Genomic DNA, 24,001 nt, shown 5'->3' on the forward strand with positions numbered 1-24,001 from the left:
AGCCCCATCTAACATCTGGGCTCTCTCTTTGGTAATTTGACTCAGCAGTTCCTTTCATAAAGATGTAAAAACCATTGCATGAACTTCTTGTGTTTCGTTTTCTTCTTTTCCAGCATACATAGCCTTAGACTTAGATCACTTCTCAGCTGACACCCAGTCACAGCTCAAAGGAGTTGGTATCTGTGTTAGCTTGATGGAATAATATTATCATTCCTGCAAAGAAAAACTTAGTTCAAATCTTAGTCTTGATTCTATAGTAAACTGAACTAAGCATACACATCTACTTCCATAATTTGTGTATTTGGAAAATATCTGTTCTCAGATTTTAACCATCATGTGACTTCCTTGAAGATCATATATACTTTGAGTTTAAATTCTTAAGCTTTTATAACCAGTTTTGTCAAAACTAAAGATATTAGTACTCAAAATCTGAATTATTTTTGCTGATAGAAGAGTCTTACAGTATGATATAACACACACACACACACATATATATATGTATATATATATATCAACTAAAAGAGAAAAAGCATATGAATAATGCCAAGCTGATAATCTGTGGGGATGTTATGATTGAAACCATCAGCTTGGTCTAGGAATACAGCTTAACAACAGACTCTTCTCAGTGTGTGTGATGCTCAGTATTTCACTCTCAACACACACACATACATACACACACACACACACACACACACACAAATTAAACAACAACAAAGAATTCATCAGCTTGATTTTTACACCTTAAATTTTTAGTCGACAATAAATTTATGGGATTTTTCTCCAGTCAGAGTAAGTATTGCTAGGATTCCACCAGCTCACAATGTCCCCTAAGTGTAAACTGTTTGTCTACTAGCTAGTGAAGATTGATTTTGCTCAGAGTTGGTTGTTCACTGACCACTTCGTTTGCTAAGCAGAACAGTAATTGTATGAAGACTGATTTATTGGCTATATACCATACGCCATAATGTCCTGGCATAGAGAGCAGTGTGAAGGTGAGGAAATTGCATTCAGTATGAAGTAATGTAATGAGAGCATTTGCAATAGATTAAGGGATGGATAGCCAGCGCCTTGCCATCAAGTTTGCATAACTCGACAAGAAAATCAGTGATTATGCAGGCATGGTATCTAATAGGGAAAAAACTGATAGGTTTAGTGTCATGGCAGTATAGGCCAGAAAACGATGGAATGGCCTTATAACTTATTTACTCCTAAGAGATCACAGGAAATGTGTGAACAGTGCTGTGGAAGTTAATTCTCTGTATAATGCTACGCTGGCGGTTAATGCATGAGTACATGTGATAAGGATGAGATCCTGAGGAAAAATTGCCCGCAGCGATGAGGTATATAAATAGAGATAAAGCTTTGAGCCTTTAAAACACAGGCAGACATTGAGAGTCATGGTCCCTGACTTACCAATAGAAGAGGATGACAAAAGAACTTTAACATGCCTGCAGAATTTTAAACACACAGGACATTAAGGAAATAACATGTTGCTAGAAATAGAGAGCTGATAACGTTTGGAAGGAAACATATATGATTGATACATGTTAAGTTACAAGGTCCAAATGCAGCTTTTAATAGTCGATTCTATAGGTAAATAAAATTTAAGTCTAGGGCTAGCAAGATGACTGGTTGCCATTGAACCTGTAGCCTGAGCTCAGTCCTGCAGTCAGGGAGATAGAAGGAGAAAACTAAACTCCCAAAGTTGTTCTCTGACCTCCACATATGCCACAGCACACGTGTACATCCACACATTAGATATGTACATACATGCGTACGGACCTAAATAGATTTTAAATTAATAAATTTAAGTCTAGTAATTTAAGGACTGGACTAGAGTAGGAAATTTTAGAATAAGTCTAATAAATTTAATATTTAGCTTAAAAGAAAAAACTACTCGCAATCCTTGGCAGAAAAAGAAAGGTAGCATATGAGGAACAGACTCCGAGTACTTGAGCTGAAAGAGAAAGCAAATTCAGGTTGTTTGCCAGAAAGAAAGGTAAGAAAGTGTAGATATGGTGTCCTGATGTAAAAGCAAGAAAGTTACTTTTACATATCTGAACCAGTACTTGAATCTAAATCCTTAATATATAAAATGGGGCTTTATCAAAAATGGGAATTTATCAACTGCTAAAATAAAACTGGTATTACTGCTCTAATTGAGTCAAGTCTAAAAGTGCAATAGTATTTCATTGTGTGCATATAGTGTTACATTAAGATAACTCATACAAAGTCATGAGAACTTAGCTTAGAGCTAGACAGGAGCAGACATTTTTTACATGTTAGCCTCTGCTATACAAGTAAATGTTACCTGTTGTCTGTTTGCTATGTCACAGTAGAAAAACATTTCATTTTGCAGGAGATGCAGTTGGAGCAGGGGCCCACAAAATATATACCTACTTTTACATAGCAAACAAGCAAAGAATGTTTTTAACATTTTTAGATACTTGGGGAAAATACATAATATGCTACTTTCTGACAAGTTTCATTGCCCCTAAATAAGCTTTTCTTAGAACATAAGCATGTTCATTCACTTATGATCTGTGTTTTACAAAGCCCAAAGTATAGCTTGGTGTGCATGAGTGTTGCCAATATGCACAGCTATTTGTGGCCAAGCATAATAGCGCACACTCCTGTAATCCAGCAGCAGAGAGGCAGAGAAGGATTGCTAGCCAAAGCCAGCCTCAGTGTGCACTGCGACAACAACACCGTTTGGAAAAAGAAACCTGGGAGGACAGAGCTAGCTAGCTACTCTGTTTTCATTCATTAGTATTTACAGTAAGATCATGGCACCTTATGTAGGATTCTTGTTACTTTGTTTGACATTCTGAAATAATTCAGTATGCAGTTGGAGATGTGGGAACTAAGGAGACTGTTGTTGAAAATTAATTGCAATTACCAAACGTATTGTAAAGAAACAGTCCCCTAGCACCAAGGCACTGCACCTGAAGTTCTGGTTACCTGCAGGTTTAGCAGATTTTGACCTCCATGCAAAAGACTTTTCTTTTTAATTAGCAATACCTTGTTATATTAAGTTGATATATATAGTCTCTCTACGCATTGAACATTAAAGTTCTGGAATTGAAAAGGTAACGTTGATAAAGTGAATTATTTAAGGATAATAGCTAATGTATTTTACGAAGAACTAATATATTGCTAAAAACCCAGAAAGTAGAGTATTTATGCATAAAAATGTTAACTAAAATATGAAGATTAATATTTATTAGAAAAATTTAACAGTAAATTTTCACCTACGATGTCTTAATCACTGAAAACAAAATTCACATGTAGTAATTTTTCACTCACATGCTGTATTGCTCTGTGTACCATTAACTGGGTTAGGGTTTTCTTTATTAGATTCTTCTCAATTACCTCTTGATGAAACTAGGACTTGTTTTAGTGGCTTTCAAAGGTTAGGCCATTACACAGTTACTGGACATTAGTTTATTATAAAGTTGAAATATAGGAAAAAAGTGTGGTTGATTTTTTTTTTTCTTTTAACCTCACTTTTCTGTTTTCAATCTGTATCTCTTGACCTGTCTTATTTTAATTGGCTTTAGTTTGATTTCATTGCTTCTCTCATGCCTGTGGAGTCAGTAGATCCTGCATCATGGAGGCAGGGCTTGCGCAAAACTGGCATTGTGCTGGTGCCCAGTAAGGGCGAAAAATCCATGGTGAGGCATTTCTATGTGCAAGAGTGTATACTGGGTTCCAACATAACAAGCTTCACATGAGTGTTGGTTCCAGAGATGCATGTTTTAAGTCCTTACAGTGTGTTCATGTTTTCCTCAGTATCTGCATCATAATTTTCTGTGTGATATGAAGTGTGTAGTGTGTGTTTATAAAGCTAACCTCTAGAAGGGCAGTCTATTTACTCTTTAAGGTTTAGATTTTTTATATTTTTGCCTTACGACATTAACCTTAGTAAATGTGTTTTCTCCTGAAACTTTCAATTAAAATTTTAGACATTATTTATAAATTATTTCCAAATTAAGGAATGATTGGTTTTGATAACTTGTTTTTGTCTTTTATGAAATATGAAGTTTCCTACATCAACTACAAAAATTTCTCCCAAAGAAGAAGAAAGAAAAGATGAATCTCCTGCATCCTGGAGGTTAGGACTTAGAAAGACTGGCAGTTATGGTGCCCTGGCTGAGATCACTGCATCTAAAGAAGCTCAGAAGGAGAAAGACACTGCAGGCGTGATACGTTCAGCTTCGAGTCCCAGACTCTCGTCCTCTTTGGATAATAAAGAAAAGGTAATTTGTTTTATAATCTGGTTGCAACAAAGCTTAACTGCTTTTCTAGGAACGTAAAGTCTGCAGTTTTGATAGATGTTCTGGTTAGCACCATTAGATCCTAGATGTCACCTTAACTCAACAACTGTCTAATGTAGAATGTCCGTGTCTTGTCAGTGAGTACCTGGAAGAGCAGTTGTGTTTGCTTAAAACAAGAAATTTGGGGAGAGTACTAAGCTTTTAAAACTTGTTAATATATTTTTAGATTTATTTATTTATTTGATGGGTATGAGTATTTTACCTGTGTGTGTGTGTGGATGTGCACCACATGAGTGCCTGACACTCACAGATCAGAAGAGGATGTCGGATCTCCTGGGACTGCAGTGGCAGACAGTTGTGGGTCCACCGTGTGGGTGCTGGGAACCAAGTCCGGCTCCTCTGTAGGAGCGTCGAGTGTGCTTAGCACTGAGCCATCTCTCCAGCCCTCAAATCATGCTCTATGACTAGAATGTAGTAAGGAATATGGTAAGACTTGTTTTGTTTATTATTGAATAAGTTTCCCAGAGGTAAGGGAGTGCAAAAGCTTGATTAGGTTAAATCTGATCATTATTTTGCCAGGGCAGCATTTTATCTTACCGAGGTGTCTTTCTCTTAATGAGTGCTTGAAAGACACATGCTTGTATTATATCAGATGGGTGCAATCAAATTGTTCTTCCTTGGGCTGGAGAGATGGCTCAGTGGTTAAGAGCACTGACTGTTCTTCCAGAGGTCCTGAGTTCAAATCCCAGCAACCACATGGTGGCTCACAGCCATCTGTAATGAGATCTGATGCCCTCTTCTGGTATGTCTGAAGACAGCTACAGTGTGCTCACATACATAAAATAAATAAATGTTTAAAAAAAAGTTGGTCTTCCTGAATTGTCTGTGATTGGACTTGCTAAGTTTTTTTAATACAGTTTTCTTTCTCTTAAGTGTTACCTTGTATTAGACATTCTAATATGAAGTTTCTTTTTCACTCACATTAATGTTTCTGCTTTCTTATAACTTTATTGCCCTCTTTCCAGCGTGGCAGTGTTGCTAAGGGTACATACTTTCAGCCACATATCGAAGTAATATGACTTAGATTATATTTGTTTAGAATATCTTAATATAAAGTATGCATTGTCCTAGTTGTAAACAGCTTGTATACCTAAGTGACTCCTTGTTGAGCTATATTTGAACCTTCTATCTTCAAGAGAAATAAGTGTATGTTAAATTATTATTTTAGGGGTTGGGGATTTAGCTCAGTGGTAGGCCCTGGGTTTGGTCCCCAGCTCCGGGGAAAAAAAATTATTATTTTAGTCTTAGAAAAAGTCATTAATATAGGATTTTTCTTCCTTTCATTGAGTAAATTATTTTCTAATTTTAGCCTAAGGAGATTGAAAAGAGAACTGGTTGAGCTGGCTATTCATCATTGCTTTTGTAGGACCTCATTCATTTATCTGAGTATTAATGTTCAGGACCTAAACTAGGAAAACACTGCCCAGTAAGCATGCAGTCATATACGTTTATGTCATTAAAAACCTTTTCTTCATATTTTTCATATCACAACTTTTTTCATTCATGACTTTTCCTGTTGTCAGGAGAAAGACAATAAAGGAACAAGACTTGCATATGTCGCCCCTACAATCCCAAGGCGACTAGGCAGTACGTCTGACATTGAAGAGAAGGAAAACAGGTGAGTGCAACAGGGCGCCTGTGTTCGTCCTGCAGAGTCTACAGTGCCAGCATTGGTGTTACTATGTGAGGACTGTAAGGATGCAGGGCGGGCTTCCAGGGAGAGAGAAGACTGTCCAGCATCCCGACAGAACACTAATTACACAGTCCTGAGGGACGAGAACGTGCAGGTTTAGTGTAAATGGTAAAGAAAGCATCGCTGCTGCTGAGCCAGAGAAAGAGCAGAGTTGCAAAACCAGACGACACACTAATAGGTTCTGATACATAGAAAAGCGGGGCAGCCAAATCACAGTAGCAGCACGTGTCTTTAGTCCCAGCACTCAGGAGACAGAAGCAGGTGGAGCTCTCTGGGTTCTAGGACAGCCAGGGCTACACAGAGAAACCCTGTCTTGAATAAACAAACAAACAAACAAAACAAAGAAAGAAAAGAAAAGGGGAAACGCTATGTGTGGTCACTGTCAGGTTTTAATCTTCAATGTTAGAGAACTTTTTATTATATTTGTAGTCATGCTTTATCATCTAATTATATGTCTTCCTTTTTTTTTTTTTCTTTTCTTTTTTCTTTTTTTCGGAGCTGGGGACCGAACCCAGGGCCTTGTGGTTGCTAGGCAAGCGCTCTACCACTGAGCTAAATCCCCAACCCCTATGTCTTCCATTTTTTCACCTAACATTTTATGTATTGTATATGTTCTCAGCATTATTTTTGTCAGTATGTCACATGTCTCATGCTGTGAATCACAGTATTTTGTCTTATAAATAATATGCTTGTAAATGCTTTTATTTAGGGTTATATACTGACTCTTAGAACTAAAATTACTCCCACTTTTTAGTAAACATCCCAAAGTTTTCCTATGAGATTTTACTCATATCTACTCCTGTTCACTAGTATGTACCTTTCTTAACCTTCTTCTAAAGTTAACTACCAGAATCTGAAGGCTGTTGTTTTCACAGAGAGTCTTCAAATTTGCGAACAAGTAGTTCTTACACAAGAAGAAAATGGGAAGATGATCTTAAAAAAAATAGTTCAATCAATGAAGGATCTACTTACCATAGAAGGTATGATGTACTTTATAAGCTTCTCTATGTTCTTATAATATCAGTTACGCAAATTTTTTAAACTATTATATCTTTTTTGTGTTAAATTTAATTTAGAGATGCAGTAATATAAAGATAGTGGGGATTTACTCTAACTTATCCTCTGCATATATATTTAATTAAACTTGATATATTATGAAATGTCTTTCAACACTTTTAAAGGAACTTATGATTGACTAAATCATCTGAAATGGGTTATTGTCATAATTGATTTAGCTGTTGTCTATGATCTGAAACATTTGTCTGAGCTAGAACTCAGAGCTATGAAAGCTTATCTGTTTAGAATCTTGGTGGTTTTATACTGGAGACTAGGAAACATATACTTTGGTTCTCTGCAGAAAGCAAGAAGAGTAAGATATAAACACACACACACTGTAGACATGGGTCACTCCTGAGGAGTTAACCCATTGCTAAAAACTTTTCCTCAGTATGGCCACAAGCCTTACTTCCTTGAATGAATCCACTCCACATTTTTTGTTAGGACCAGCCTGGCATGACCATTTATGGTCTAGCATATTCTGAAAATGTTCAGTGTTGATTGTTATTGAAGGCTTTGGGAGGAGGAGGCATAAAATTCTACACTACCAAATTAGTAAAATTAATCTATACTGTAGCAAGTTGTAGATCCAGCTCTAGGTGCTGGAGCTGGTAGCATTAAGAACACAGTTTTGTTTTCTGCTGTGTGCAGTTGTGTGGTATCTAAGATAGTGAATATAGAATACACAGACAGACACATCCTATATAGAATGCCTCTTTCCTTTAGTTGCTCCTTTGGTAGAAGACAAGATGATTTGATTAGTTGTAGTGTTCCAAGCACCACATCAACACCAACAGTTACCTCTGCAGCTGGGCTTCAGAAAAGCTTCCTTTCCAGCACAAGCACTACTGCAAAGACTCCCCCGGGTTCCTCCCCAGCAGGCACACAGAGCAGGTAAGTCACAGAGACATTCTGTGTTCAGGTCTACTGTGTGCTTATGTGCGTGCATGCATCGTTGTGTAGACAAATGTGGGCTCTGGATTTTTTTATTTACCATGTTGAAATTGCTCTTAAGCAAAAATTGGTTCCAAAAAAACAAGCAGTTATGCATGTCTGGGGAAAAAAATCTTAAGGTCTTAAATCATATTGCTTAAAATAAAAATTTCTTTCTTTGGCAGCTCTGCATGAGCTGTTTGATTACTAATCTTGTGTTTTTAAAAAATCCATCCCTGTGGTCACATGTTTTCAGCTTCTAGAAATTGCTTTCATTGTTTAGCTGTTTTCCTTTTCTCTTTTTGTGTTGCTGCTTATGATGCTATAGTACCTCAAATCGTTTGTGGGCTGAGGATAGTACTGAGAAAGAGAAGGACAGTGCTCCTACCGCAGCGACCATTCCTGTTGCTCCAACTGTTGTAAGTGCTGCAGCTTCTTCTACCACAGCCCTGACCACAACTACTGCTGGCACTCTTTCCTCCACATCAGAGGTCAGGGAGAGACGCAGGTGTGTACAGGTCCTCACAGTACTAGTTCTGCTGATATGCTTGTCTAGTTTTGGTATTTTGTGTTCTTTGCTTGTTTGCTTTGTCATTCTCAGAAATTTGATATGTATTATTAATTATTTTTCTCTTGCTGTGCCAAAATACAATGACCAAGGCGACTTGTAGAAGAGGGGTTTTGCTTATAGTTTCAGAGGGTTTCTGTCACCAAAGCGGGACACTGAGAGCATCTTGAACTGCCCCACAAGAGAGAGGAAGAGCTGGCTTCAAATATCTCAAGGCCCACCTCCAATGACATACTTCCTCCAACAAGGTCACACTTTCAAAGCCCCTTCGAGCAGCTCTACCAGCTGGGGACCGAATGTTAAAATATGTGATCCTAAGGGGCATTCTCATTCAAACAGCACAGTGACCATTTCACATCATGTGTTGGCTCCAGCCTAGGTAAATGGACACAGCTAGGAGTTATTAGCAGCTAGGTGTGTTGGCCATCTCTGAAAGAATTGATGTTTAGGGCAAAGGCAAAGCCAGACAACTGTCTTCTTAGTTATTGGGGTCTTAGTGCTAGTTGGAATGTTGTGTGTGTGTGTGTGTGTGTGTGTGTGTGTGTGTGTGTGTGTGTGTGTGTAATGAAGATCTAAAGATACTTGAGAGAAATTATATACAACATAATTGTTCTCATTACAAAGGAAATAGATGGTTTTAAACAGTTTTGTTTTAGTTTTCATTATAAGATTTTTAGGCTGGACATTTGCTTAGTTTAGTGGTAAAGCCATTGCTTCACATACCAGTCCTCCTCTTCCAGTTCCCTTCCCCCAACCTTGTCTTCCTCCTCCTTCCCAGTTCTTTCCCCCTCCATCCCCTTACTTTTCCCTCCTTCTCCTCCCTTCCTTCCCCTTTATCTTCTTCACTAGGAATCAAACAAGAGGCTTCCATCTACTATTGAGGTACACTGGAGACACTTGTGTCTTAATCACTTCTAAGTCAGAACTTCTTCTTCTGTGTGGCCTGGTTCTTACTATACAGACTTCTTTAACTTCCAGAATCTGTTCTATCTCTAAGATTCCTGCTTTTAAACAAGATTCTCGGTGACAAAATAAAGTGTAAGAAATATCCCCCTGGAGTCAACCACTGTTTCAGAATCCAATATGATTCTCTCCTCCCATCTTTTCTTCCCCCTCAGTGCTTGGGCTCAAAAACCAGTGCCTTGTGTATTCCATGAGAGCTCAAACACTCAAACTGACTCTTACACATCAGGTCTATGGATTGCATTGAAGAACAGAGTAGAGATGTGGATAGCTTTTTAAATTACTCTTAATTTAAGTGGGGAATATTAAAGATTAAAAAATAAATCTTTAATAAATTGTTACGTACAACAAGGATTATTCTAATGGCATAAGAAACAAAACATCTTATATTTTTTCCTGTCAACTGTAAACAGTCTTTATTACTTAAATACTATCCCAGTTTTGCTTTTCAACAAGAACTTTAAAAGAGTGATCTGGGTGTAACATAGTCATTACTAAGGTAGAATTGTCAGTTAAAGACATAGGGTCCTTCATAGAGAATGTGCTGAGCCCACCACACTCTGGTTTTCCAGGTTTTTTGTTGTGTTTTCAGACCCTTTGTCTTAGTTCCCACGTTTTCTGCCTACATGGCAATCCTCTCCACCTTTGGGCCTCAGCCAATCTCCTCCTGGATTTCTTGTCTGTCTCTGGGTGTTGACAGTTACCCCTTGACTGTAGAAATATGGTAACAGATGAAGAAGACCCACTGTTGCCATGGTAGAGGTGAGCTCTGGAGAGGTGCACAGGTCTTTAACGCCGCACTGAACACAGGTTCATCCTGTATTCCCCGAGCCATTCTCGCAGGGTTTGTAAGAGTCCACAGACATAGTGCTGCCCTGCTGTGCCTGGAGTCTCCCAGATGCAGAGCTGCTCATTTCTCCAGCTTCTCTCCCTCTCGCCTGGGCCCGAATTCCATTTCCAGGGTAGGGCCTTACCCGGCTATGAGCTGGGAAAGATGCATCTGGTCACCCTCACAGAAATGACAGGAGATAGCAGCAGGCTGATATTGAGCCTTGTACCCTGAACCTCTCTTTTCTGTAAACTCCTAGGTGTTATGTTTCTGAGACACCTCCCCAGCGAAGGCTGGCTTGGAAATGAGTTTCCTGAAGGCCTTTCATGGTTGTGTCCTTTGACCTTGTTTCTGTTCCACATCTCTAGACTCTGTCCTGTTTCAGTGATATCTAACATAATTCCCACATGTAGTAGTTAACTGGAAGTTTTTATAATTAGTTAGCTTATTCTGGTTATCTTTTTATTAAATTCCACCAGTGAGTCTGAAATATGTATAATTATTTATTTGCCTTAAAATATATACACAGTTATAACGTGTGTGTGTGTGTGTGTGTGTGTGTGTGTGTGTGTGTGTGTGTGTGTGTATGTGGCAGGGCTAAGAGTTGGGCTCAGTGATACAATACTTGCTAGCATGTGTGCAGTCTTAAGGTTGGTAGTCAGTGCTAGGGGAAAATAGATAATTGTGACTAAAAAAATAAAATGAATTTATCCTATTAGGATCTAATATGAAGTCAGGATCTAATGTTCAATTATCCTGGTTGATCAGGATTGGATCTAATTCCTCCTTTCTTTTTAGTTAAAAATTCCAATGCCTTAATTTTTTGTGAATTTATTTGTGGGTGGGGTATAGTATATCTATGGTGTTTGCAGGTACATGCACACTTATGCACATACACCTTTCTGCGTGCTTTCTTAAGACAGAGGTTTTCAGTGAACACACACTATCTTCCAGGATCTGCCTCTCTCCACCCTTAATGCCAGCATTATATGCAACCATGCCCAACTTTAATGTGGGAGCCAAGGACTTGAACTCTGGCCCTCATACTTACACAGCAAGTTTTCTAGCCCACAAGTCATCCTTACAGCCCTCTGATAAGTAAATATTTGTTTAAAGCAGAGAAACACTAACAACAGCAAATGATAGGCTACAATAGCAGATTAGCTCAGAGTAAGTGCTTGCTATTTACCGCAGTTTTAAATGCAGAGGAGTGCCTTGCAAATACTACTGTATTTACGTGGAACTGTTGCTTTATATAGCTGTCCTCTTCCACTGTTCTCCCACAGCTCTCCCATTGACTTTTTATACTTCCTCCGAGCCAGACATGGTGGACCATGCCTGTAATCCCAGCACCCAGGAGGCTGAAACAGAAAAGCCACGAGATTATGAGATTAAGGCCAGTCTGGGCTTAAATAGTCACCTCAAAGCCAGTCTGGACTACATTAAAAAAAAAAAAAAAAAAAAACAAAACTCTATTAAAAAGAAAAAAGAAGACAAAAATATATTTTCTCTGAAAGGAAAAAAGCTAAGAAGGATGTTACTGTTTTTTAAGTATATAATATGGTTGAACAATTAAAATATAACTTAATATACTATTTCAGCTAATAAAACTTTGTAAAGTAAATCATTAGAAAAATAGAAACATTGAATTGATTAAATGCCCATGGTTTTATACTAAATGAAGACATTGCATATAAAATTAAAGTACACAGACTTTACAAGAGATTCAAGTAGTTGTTTATCCCTTTAACAAGCAGCTATGAGAAATTAACTTGCATGGAAATTTGAAAGTGAATTTAAAAAAGAATCCAGGCTTATTGAAATAAAAGGTGAGTTTGTGGGTTTAGGTCAGAATTAGTGTTTTGGTGAGATTTGGAAGAAAGTATTCGTCTGTAGGGACGGAGACGGGCTCAGCAGTTAGAGCCTCTGACCCCCCAGACACCTGGGTCAGTTCCCAGCACCTGCATGGCAGCTCACACCTGTCTGGAGCTCCGGTTGCAGGGCGCCCTTACATAGGCATACATGTACACAAAACACCAATGAACATAAGCTAAAAAAATAAAAATTAAAAAATAAATTCTGTGAAATGCCAGGTCAACATAGTGCATATGTAACAATATTGTGGTTTTAAAAAAAAAAACTATCGAGAATTTAGGTGCCAAGAGGACGTAAAAACAGTTACATCTTTCTGACCAAGATGTGATACTCAACCAGATGAGGATGTACAGTATTTCTTGAAACCAGGCTTTCTTGGCTTTCTGTTGGTGTGAAAAACACCATGACAAAAAGCACCGAGGGGAGAGAAAGAGTGATTTCAGCTTGTCGTCCACTCACTCACTGTCCAGGGAAGCTAGGGCAAGAATTCAGGGAGGAACCTGGATCAGGAACTAATTCAGAGGCTATGGAGGAATGCTGCTTATTGGTCTGCCTTCTTATAGAAGCCTCACACCCACCTACAGTAGGCTTGGCATCTCTCGACAGTCATCAATGGAGGAAATGCACTACAGGGTTGCCCATGGTCCAATCTGCTGGGGGCATTTTCTCAACTGAGCTTCCCTCTCCAAATGACTCAAACTTGTGTCAAGTTGACATAAGTAAAACAAACTAGCATGGAGAGCATAAAAACAGCTTAAGTCAAAATAAATGCTGTAGTATAATTGAGTGTTTCTGTAAATTCGCCAACTGTCCCATTAAAGGAAAAAAATTACTATACTTGAACTTTCCTGACTGACTTGCTCTCAGTTGCTGTAATCATAATAGAAGCAACAAGAAAGCAGTCCTCTCATCCTGGTTCACACTATGTGTTATCTAACTGCCGAAATTGAAAGCTACTGATAAGAAATTTGTCATCGGTCAATTACTTATGCTAAGAGCAATTAAGCATATGAACTAGTCTTACCGGATTTCAGAAATAGTCAGAGACACAAACAGTAATGAAGGCATCCCCAGTGTCTAAAACGGATTGAAGCATAAAGACTTAAACAAAAACAAAGCACTGCAGATAGAGAGGGTGTATAGAAGAGACAGATGACGTACACCTCAGAGTTGACTGCAGAGCTTATTAAAGAAGGTAACTAACATTTGAGGTGAGCAGTAAAGCTGACAAAGAGCCCTTCGAAAAGATAGCATCCAAATAAAGAAAGCTGGCTGGACCATTAACTGCCTTTGGAGAGCACAGCGGGTGAGATGCACTAAGCCTTACATAGAAAATAGAGGACTCTGTAATGCTTTCAGACAGGTGAGTTCAGTGACAAAATAGTGTCATGATTGAACTACCCCAAGTAATACTGGTTTCTAGAGGCAGAGCTTCATCTCCTTTTGAAATTTCTCGGTTCTTGTTAAGTGGGCAGTGCTAATAAGTGGATTTTTGGGACACTAGAGAAGTAACGTGGAATGAGTTATTTCTTAGTAGAAGTTAAATTCATCCTCTCCATTTCTATGAATTGGCTCTTTGACAATGAAATGCATGTGTGTCTATTTCAATAGAGTAAAACATAATCTTTAGTCCTCTCATTTCTTTTTTAAAGTTAAGTTATATTATTTTTAAAATTAAGTTCATTAAATATAGCAAGGAAGAAATGAACATGCTATCCTAAGTATAACTGGCTCCTGTCCAGAAAGAAATGGCATGGCTAAAGAGCTTATTCAGTGGTTGGGAACACCTGCTCTTCTTGAGGGCCCAGATGCAATTCCCAGCACCCGTATGGTGGATCATAGCCCTCTGAAACGCCACTCCCAGGCAATGGTCTCTGTGGACAACAGGCAAGCAAGTGGTACAGACATACATATAGATAATACACCCACACATAGAAAATACAAATTAAGTAGGAATGGTCATATTGTATTAATATCAATGCTAAGTACAAACATTTCTGAAGAGTCTTTCTTAACCCATTAAACACTATGCTTGCTTGTTTTAATCACAAACACTGATAAATATTTCTCCTCATAAATATTGAATCTCTACCTAACAATGTTTTATTTATTACTGTAGGTCATACCTCACTCCTGTTAGGGATGAAGAGTCTGAATCCCAAAGGAAAGCAAGATCTAGACAAGCAAGACAGTCTAGACGGTCAACACAGGTATGTCTAATGTGTATAATATAGAGATGTATACATACTTAATACGTGACTTTTTTATTTTCCCTCGCTGTGGATAATCAGAAGAGATAAGGTTGATGTAGAAATCCTTCTATAGCTTTTGTGTATAAGGTTATACTTTTGATATCCCATTACTGTGAGTGCTGACTTTTAATCCCCTATTCCTAGTTTGATTTTTGGCACAGAGTATATCCATAAGTGTTAACATGAATTAATTAATATAATGCCCTTTGAGGTTTTTGAGGGGTGGGGGGTGTTTGTTTTTGAGACAAGGTTTCTATGTAGCTCTGGCTATACTGGAACTCACTCTGTAGACCAGGCTCAAAGGCCTAGCTCTGTAGACCTCCAGCTCAAAGATCCCCCTGCCTCTGCCTCCCGAGTGCTGGAATTAAAGACATGCACCACCACTACTCAGCCATGTGGTGCCTCACAATTATTAAAGTCTTACAAACGTGTAGAGATGAAGGGACGGAGAAGAGGCCTAGTGCTCAGAATAGAAAACAGCAGCTGGGCAAAAGTAAGAAGAGCGTCTCGGGCTAGTTGCTATCTCACTTCCGACTCGTTCTGACTATGGTAGCTGCCTTTCCTGCTGATGAGGAACCCAGAGCATGAATTCGGCTGTTTGAACTTGTCATTACTGGCCTGTCAACGTGTTATGGTCGTTGGGTCTTAAGCTGCTTTGCCTATCTAGTCTGTTCTTAGGGGTGTAACCTGAAAACCTTACGTACTTATCGAAGATTTTGTCGAACCTCAAGCTAACGTGTGAAAATGTATACGTACAATGCTGTATTCTATAGATTGCCTCTTCCTCTTCTAAAATTAGAATCATATTCAGATTTTTTTCTTCTTTCTTACTATTTTGTTAGTTTTAATTCAGAGTCTTATCTATAGTTATAACTTTCCCAATACCTATCATTATTGTGATTCATAAAATGAGTGTGGTTTGCTATGTGAAAATTGCATCCATAGTTGATAAACCAGCTTGTTAATCACAATTTATGCTTTCTGGTGCGCAGGGGGTGACACTGACTGACCTCCAGGAAGCCGAAAAGACAATAGGAAGAAGCCGTTCTACGAGAACCAGAGAACAAGAAAACGAAGAAAAAGACAAAGAAGAAAAGGAAAAGCAGGATAAAGAGAAACAAGAAGAAAAGAAGGAGTCAGAAGTATCTAGAGAAGATGAATATAAGCAAAAGTATTCCAGAACATACGATGAGGTAATGCTGTGGGCAGCACAGCTGGTATGAGTGGTTCTAAGGGTTCTGACAGTGCTGAGTGTATGGCCTAAAAACAGAAGTACATGAGAGGTGTGTGCTGGGACGTGAATGGCTTCAGCATGATGAGAACAAGGCTTGTTCTTTGAAATGAGTTTTGTGTTTTATGGCTTTACTTACTACTTCACAGACTTATGCACGTTACAGACCAGTGTCAACTTCAAGTTCAAGCACTCCGTCGTCCTCCTCACTTTCTACTCTAGGCAGTTCACTCTATGCCTCAAGTCAGCTCAACAGGCCAAACAGCCTTGTAGGTATAACCTCTGCCTACTCCCGGGGATTAACCAAAGACAATGAAAGAGGTAAGAAGTCACCTTTTCAAGTAATCCTGGGTGCTGGTCTCTCTAATTAGTAGTGCAACTAAAGAACATCTTAAACAGATGTACTGAGCAGAAACAGTGTAGTTAGTCATTCGTGCTCTGTATGTGTCTACGTTGTTAGCACATTCAAAGGCCCTAAAAATCTTATAGTGCAGAAGCCCTTTACAGGGGCAAAACGGAAATCCTAAGATTAATATGTCTATATTGTTTGCTTTTAATGAAAGATAGGTAATTTTTTCACAAGAAAAGGTCTGCCCTCAGAATGGAAGTGAAGTGCTAGAAGACATGGTGGAGACCGCAGACTGCATTGGGCTCCTGCCATGTGTCCCATCATGTGCTGTGTGCTTTCACCCCTCGCACTGGAGTGCTGTGGGTATCTTGCTATCACACATTAATGGCGAGCCTGTCCTACCAGTCAGCCAATCAGCCATTTTCTACACAGCAAACACGTCTCTAGGGATGTTTTTATTTTGGACAGCAAGAACATAGAGACAATTTGTTCTCATGATCATTAAAAACGTGTCATGGGGTTGGGGATTTAGCTCAGTGGTAGAGCGCTTGCCTAGCAAGCACAAGGCCCTGGGTTTGGTCCCCAGCTCCGTAAAAAAGAAAAAAAAAAAAAGTGTCATAATGGGAGATTAAAATGCAACTTTATACCAAATATACAGGATTACTGGGAGACAAACATTATTTTAATTGAAGAAATCTAAACTTTACAGAAGAGGCTAACAAAATTAGAGTATAAGTTTTTTTACATTTCTTTATTTTATACATGCTAGGCGAGGGCATATGTGTGTGTGTGTAAGGAGATGACACACCTGTGGAAGTGGGGAGACGCCTTGTCAGATTCTGTTCTTTCCCCACTGTGTGGGTCCTCTGGCTTGGCAGCAATTTTATTTACCCACGGAACCGCCTAGCCTGCTCTTGAGTTGTTTTGACATATGCTTGTAAAAACATTGTCAGGATAGATTGCAATCATGTGGTTTATGTAATCCATAAATAGAGGGAGAGAAAAAAGAAGAGGAAAAAGAAGGGGAAGATAAGTCACAACCTAAATCAATCAGAGAACGACGGCGACCAAGAGAAAAACGGAGGTCTACTGGAGTCTCCTTCTGGACACAAGATGTGAGGACCTGTTAGAAACACTACCCTCCCAGAAGTACTTGCTCATAATTCCGTACATCGCTGAGAGGATAGATGGTTTAAATCATCAGTCAACTATTTAACTATTAAGTTTTAAAATGCTTTGTAAGCACAGCCACAAAATAGGTAGATTTGTGTGTGTGTGTGTGTGTGTGTGTGTGTGTGTGTGTGTGTGTGTGTGTGTGTATTTCTATAGAGATCATGATACCCATTTGGTTGCCTCATATTAATGTCTTTAAAAATAAGAATGAGTTGAGTCCTTGCAAGTAAATCTGCACTGACGTCACTTCTCATGCTGAGTGACCCTCAGCAGCGCAGAGTGTGTAATACCTGAATCAAATCCTACTCCACTTTTGGGATAATTATAATGGATATTGGGTATGGTGTACACGTTATTTTAAAAGGCTAGTAGCCCCTTCAAAGAAAGATACGTTACATTTAGTCTTATTTTTATAACTGTACATAAAAGAACCCGTTTTGCTTCAAGTGATGCAAGATTACGAGTCTTATGAAAAGGAAACCTTCCAACCTAGAGTTACAGGCTAGGGGTTTTGATAGGTCATTTGCCCAGCATGTGCAAAGCTACAGGTTTAATTCCCAGTACCACAAGCAAATAAATTTCTTTTTCTGAATCTCAGAATATAACCCTAATATTGCTGTTTATTAGCCAATAGAAGAAATGTGGGTAGCACTGTTAATGAGAAAACATTTATATTTTAATCGTCCTTGTTCTGAAATGTAAGCATTTGAGTTTACAATTGTATTGTTTTGAAGTACATCTGTGCTGTCATATCTAGCAGTACATTTACTTTACTTGCTATAAAAATTTTAATCTCTAATTGTGTACATTCCTCCACTGAAGGTAATCCAGCTATTGAACTAACCCACACGTCTCCATATGTTGCTCTTACACTGAACAAAGTCTACTTTTTGGGAGACGAGGTTTGGGTTTTTTGAGACTGGATTTTTCTGTGTGCCTCTGGCTGTCTTAGAACTCAGCCTGTAAACCAAGCTGTCCTCAAAGTCAGAGATCCACCTGCTTCTGCCTCCTAGGTGTTAAAAAAAAGCCACCACTGCCTGGCTTCATAATGTAACTTTTCCAAACTTTTGTTTTTAGTTTACTTTTCCTATAAACAACACGTCCTAGTCAACTTTTTTTTAACCTGCCTTTTTAATTTTAGGGGCTTAGGTTTTTTTTTGGGGGGGGGGTTGTTTGTTTTCTTTTCTTTTTTGTTTTTTTTTTTTTCATTAATAGTGAAATTACATGTAGTGCACATTGGCATATACAATTTAAAATATAAAAGGAGCTATATAATATATGAGGACAAAAGTCAAGGATGTATGTGACTGGTTTTGGTTTTTTGTTCTTCGCTTTTATTTAAACAAACTTAGACTATCCAGGTAGAACTTAAGGTTCATAGAACTAAAAATAAAGATTTAAGAAATTATATGCGTTTATCCTAAAGTAGCCATATATCAAAAGTATAACTTACAGCTTCTGAAATACAGGCAGACACTCTTAAAGGCAGATTAAAAATTTAAAAAAAAAAAAAAGTTTTGAAAACGGGGAGATAATGCCTAAGTGATAATGAATGGTAAGGAACCAACAGGGAAAAAAGCAAATTGTTTTGTTTCCTTTAAAGTGAATTTAGTTTAACGATTTTAATATAGAAAGATTTGAACACACATAAAAAGCTTTATGGTGTATTTTTGCACAGAATCATTTTAAATCCCAAAAGTAAAAAATACCAAGCATTCGATGTGTCTGTTTTTGTAACCCAATCTGACAATGTGCTTTAGAGTGATGAAAATGAGCAAGAGCGGCAGTCAGACACCGAGGATGGCTCCAGCAAGAGGGACACTCAGGTGAGTATCCTGCGTGCGTGCGTGCCTGCGTACGTGCCTGCGTGCGTGCCATTTGAGTCCTGCTTGGCTGTGCACTGTGCCTGCAGCATGCTTAGAGCTGTGGGTCATGTGAGCAGGTGCTTGATTCTGGTTGGGCGAGTTGAATAGGACAGAATAGTTTACAGGTGATAGAAGGAGGGTTGCTTTACACAAACAACTGTCAGAAAACTTAAATTTACAAGGAAGGAAGGAAAAAGTGAAATAAGTGTACTCACAAGTGGCAGAGATCTAGAAGTCAGAGATGCTGAGTTTTATTTCTGAAGTTGGCAAAGTTGTAATGTAAAGAAAAATGCACCTCTGACTTTGTTTATATGTGTCTAGAGTGGATTCTTGAAAGGATTTTTTTTCTATTAATCATTCCTTAATTGCATCACACAATCAACTTTTGTCTGGAAAGACGCCTTCTTAGCATGCAGTTGCAGCCCTTCCCTGTGGTGATCTTATCCTCCTGCATCCCTGCTGGCTGTCCAGGATGGTAAAAGATGAAAAGGCTCTGCTCACACAGCTTTGCCTGTGTGCTGGGAACTGGCGTCCTACAGCCTAAAGGCTTCTGGTGGCTAGTGCAGCCGCTCGCCCTCGTTTCTGCTGTGGAGCCTTCCTAGAGAGCTGTTGCATGTCCTTAGGCTCACAGGAGTGTGAAGCTGTGTGAAATAGCAGCTGTTGTCCTGGACAAAGTGACAGACTGACTGCACATGGCTTCTAGATCCAAGTATACCTAGTTTGACTCAAGAGTCTTTTGATCCTTAGGCTAGAGGGTAAACAGACAGCATAATGAGTAAATTAGTACCGAGTTGAGAAGTTGAGCAGGGAAACTCGCTTGCCACACAGGTCTGATGACCTAACTTTGATCCATGAAACCCAATGGTAGAAGGAAAGAAGCCCACCACTGCCACTGCACACATACAGCAGCAGCATCGTTATCAAATTTAATTTAAAAGTAGATGTCAGAAGCCTTAAGAAAATGTTCAGATGCTGGAGAGATGGCTCAGTGGTTAAGAGCACTGACTGCTCTTCCAGAGGTCCTCAGTTCAATTCCCAGCAACCACATGGTGGCTCACAACCATCTGTAAAGAGATCCGATGCCCTCTTCTGGTGTGTCTGAGGACAGCTACATTATACTATTATAACATACATACATTCATACATGCATAATTTCTTTTTCAAAGAAAAATATGTTAAGGTTTTTGAACTTGTTTCCACATCTAGATATTTATTCCCAAGGTTGTAAATAAAGTATATAAAGATAACTTTATGGAAAATACATTGTAACATTGCTGGTAAAAATAAAACATTTAAACTAGAGAAACAAAATGTATATGCATAGTTTCTATTGTTTGTGTGGACATTTTATGTACAGATTCATTAGCAGTTGGATGAATAGATGGGAAAGCACAGAACTTTGTATACTATAAGCATTATATGAACTTAGTACTCAAAAAGATGTAAAGGATATTTATATTTGGACAAAATTTAAATAGGGAGCAAGGGTATGCCAAATGAAGTTAAGCACCACACAGAAAAACATACTATATGGTTAAGTTTTTGCAGTCTAACAGCGTCAAGTTCAGGAAATGGAAACTCAAGACTGCTCACCAGGACTGGGCGGATGGAGAAAGAGAGATGGTTGTGTGTATGTTGAATCTTATGGCATCCTGAGCATACATAATACTAGTGTTGTACATAATTTAAATAATTTAAATTTTTAATTTAAAATTACTTAGAAAGTAAATTTTATGGAGTTTGGAGGTTACAATTTAGCTTAAAAAATAATTAATGCTAACACCATGATTCCTAAAGACATAGAATTTGAGTGATTCCTGATTGCTAGACTCAGTCATCAAAACTAGTAATAAATGTGACATGTACATATTTTAGTTGTCTGAACATTTTATAGAATTTAATATCTTTAAAATTTTTTAAAGGAGATAAATGTTTTTAAAACCTGAAGGTTAAGTCAGTAAAATAAAAATGTAAGTACTGGGGTTGGGGATTTAGCTCAGTGGTAGAGTGCTTGCCTAGGAAGCTCAAGGCCCTGGGTTCGGTCCCCAGCTCCGAAAAAAAGAACCAAAAAAAAAAAAAAAAAAAAATGTAAGTACTAAAGAGGAAAGTAAATAATCCCCCCAAAAAAGTTTACATTTATCTCTGTCTTAGTTAGGATTCCTATTGCTTCAGTGAAACACAATGACCCGAAAGCAAGTTGGAGAGGAAAGGGTTTACTCAGCTTACACTTCCACAAGATTGAAGGAAGTCAGGACAGATACAGAGGTCATGGAGGGATGCTGCTTACTAGCTTGCTTTCCTGGCTTGCTCAGTCTACTCTCTTATAGAACACAGGACTACCAGCTCAGGAATGGCACCACGCACAATAGACTGTGCCCTCCCCAGTTCATCACAAATTGATAAAAATGCCTTACAGCTGAATCTCATGGAGGCATTTCCTTACCTGATGAGGCTCCTCCCTCTCTGTTGACTCCAGCTGTGTCAAGTTGACACGGGGGAAAAAATGCCAGCCAGTATAATCCCAATTAAGATTATTAATCTTAGCAATCATTTCGTGTTAAAACGATAGGAACTTCAATGATACATGCTGGAAATAGTCATATTTCATATGGCTTAATTGCTAAATCTTAAAGAAATATAAATCTAGGTGTTTAGAATTACATGTGTGTGTGTGTGTGTGTGTGTGTGTGTGTATTTCTATAGAGAGCATGATACCAATTTGGTTGCCTCATATTAATGTCTTTAAAAATAAGAATGAGTTGAGTGCTTGCAAGTAAATCTGCACTGACGTCACTTCTCGCACTGAGTGACCCTCAGCAGCGCAGAGTCCTTAGTCCTTTTTACTTTTCTTCTAGCTAAACAATAAGTATTCTCAGTTTTACAGGCACGCAACAGAAAATGTTTCCAAATGAAATTATATTGTTTTTAACATGCAAAAGTTCTGTATTCCCTAATCTCCCTTAAAATAAGCATACTTAAAAGAAAGCATGAGTGGTGAATAAGTTTAGTAGTGTGAACATCATTGATACATTAGGTTGTCCTTGTTAATCTCAGTTAACAGTTTAATGAAAGAACAAAGTTTAATATGCTTTTTGGTCTTTGTTTTTTATTTTCTAGACGGATTCTGTTTCCAGGTATGTTTAATCTTTTTTCCTGATATTTTTTCTCATTTTTACTGTTAATAAAAAAATATGTTGCTGTATGCTTACGGATTTGTAGATTTATAGCATTAAATGGGCAGTAAAAATCTGAAAAATCATAGGTGACCTAAGCTGGAAGATGGCTCAGCAGGTGAAGTTCTTGCTGCCAAGCCTGACAACCTAAATCAATCGACAGGACCCACACAGTGGAAGGGGGAACCAAGTCTCTCAAGTTGTCCTCTGCCTTGTGCATGTATGCAGTTGTGGCATCTACACACACGTACAAAAGAGCAATTTTTGAAAATACAGTTTTTTTTTAAATTAAGTATGACGACCTAATCACTGTTAAGTTTTTTGTGTTAAGAGGTATCACTTTTAACTCATTGGTCATTATAAGTTATTGTGAAGGATGGTCCCAAATCTCTGTGTAGTATTCCGTTTTCTTAGGCTTTTCCATGTTTCTTATTTCAACATTAATGATCTCGTTAATGGTATCAGAAACTGATAAAAATCCATACCCAGCCAGAAAAATATTGACTTAAGTATTCAGCATCCTCTCCTGAAAAGAAAATGGATGAGTGAAGGCATTTTTCACATCATCTAGCTCAAGATCACTCTAGCCTTGTCGTCTTGCTCCGTGTCCCTTGCCCACAGCTGCTGACCAAAGCTTGTGAGACTGAGAATAAATGTTATGTGCTGGTTATTCTTCGAACTGAAGTGTAGCAGTAGCACTGAACCAAATAACCAAAGAAGCACAGTTCCTGATAGCACGCTTCCTCTTTAACACTTAGGGAATCACTCCTTATTTCATCAATCTAAGATGGCACCATTTTAAACATTACTGTATGCTACAAAAAGAAGGGAAGGTGTCACCAGTTAGACTATAATGAGTCATGGTGTAAATTGTTACAATGTGATAAAATATGAAAAGGTCATTTAAAACTTTAAATAATTGAGAATGATTGAAAATACCTTTGACGGTTGGGGATTTAGCTCAGTGGTAGAGCGCTTGCCTAGGAAGTGCAAGGCCCTGGGTTCGGTCCCCAGCTCCGAAAAAAAGAACCAAAAAAAAAAAAAAAAAGAAAATACCTTTGACTTTTATATATAGAAATTAAGAATAACTTCCCATTTATTGTATATCACAAAATTGATAATAGCTTACAAAGACTATTACTTACCACCTGGGAAGATCAAGGTGTACTTACATAATTTGTGGAAGACTATATAAAGTTTCTGTTTTCAACTCAACCTTTGAAGGTATGACAGCAGTTCCACGTCATCAAGCGATCGGTATGACTCCTTGCTGGGTCGTTCTGCCTCATACAGTTACTTAGAAGAAAGGAAACCATATGGTAGCCGACTAGAAAAGGATGACTCAACTGACTTCAAAAAGGTATTTGGGTTACTTAGTTGTTTTTGTACTGTGTGTGAGTGCACACGCGCGCACGCTACTTATATTTTAACATTTCTGAAAATCTTGCTTATAAAGAATTCAGTATTTTGAAATAACTTATTTTACTATTAGTTTCTGACAGCTAATAGTAGGTAACATGTGACTAGCCATGTCCTAGAGGAAAACATACCCAGGGCTTTACATTTGTTGTGTTGTTTTGCTGGAATGAACTGGAAAGGCTGTTCAGAAGGGCGCAGTGGGAGTCTGTGCTCACACACTGTGTTTCACTGTCTTCTCGTTTGAGTTTTGGTTGTTGTCTAGACACAGTCTTGGCTATTTATTAG

The 24,001-nt window shown here is 38.3% G+C and overlaps 1 protein-coding gene across 13 annotated transcripts in view; it reads left to right on the forward strand.

Moving 5' to 3' along the window:
• Ppp1r12a (protein phosphatase 1, regulatory subunit 12A) overlaps positions 1-24,001 on the forward strand; it is a 111,237-nt gene that overhangs the window by 76,550 nt on the left and 10,686 nt on the right. For 2 of the 13 annotated variants that reach the window (XM_006241308.3, XM_006241316.5), the window contains 13 exons: positions 3,561-3,674; positions 4,044-4,259; positions 5,861-5,955; positions 6,906-7,010; positions 7,813-7,980; positions 8,348-8,527; positions 14,374-14,464; positions 15,499-15,699; positions 15,887-16,058; positions 17,080-17,201; positions 19,020-19,085; positions 22,242-22,258; positions 23,522-23,657. In XM_006241308.3, coding sequence (XP_006241370.1) covers positions 3,561-3,674; positions 4,044-4,259; positions 5,861-5,955; positions 6,906-7,010; positions 7,813-7,980; positions 8,348-8,527; positions 14,374-14,464; positions 15,499-15,699; positions 15,887-16,058; positions 17,080-17,201; positions 19,020-19,085; positions 22,242-22,258; positions 23,522-23,657 — 1,683 coding nt within the window. The remainder of the gene's footprint in view (positions 1-3,560; positions 3,675-4,043; positions 4,260-5,860; positions 5,956-6,905; positions 7,011-7,812; positions 7,981-8,347; positions 8,528-14,373; positions 14,465-15,498; positions 15,700-15,886; positions 16,059-17,079; positions 17,202-19,019; positions 19,086-22,241; positions 22,259-23,521; positions 23,658-24,001) is intronic. The other 11 variants (XM_039078253.2, XM_006241311.3, XM_063262871.1 and 8 more) reach the window with 11 other exon arrangements.

Source organism: Rattus norvegicus, chromosome 7 (genome assembly GCF_036323735.1).
Source record: "Rattus norvegicus strain BN/NHsdMcwi chromosome 7, GRCr8, whole genome shotgun sequence".
NCBI lineage: Eukaryota > Metazoa > Chordata > Mammalia > Rodentia > Muridae > Rattus > Rattus norvegicus.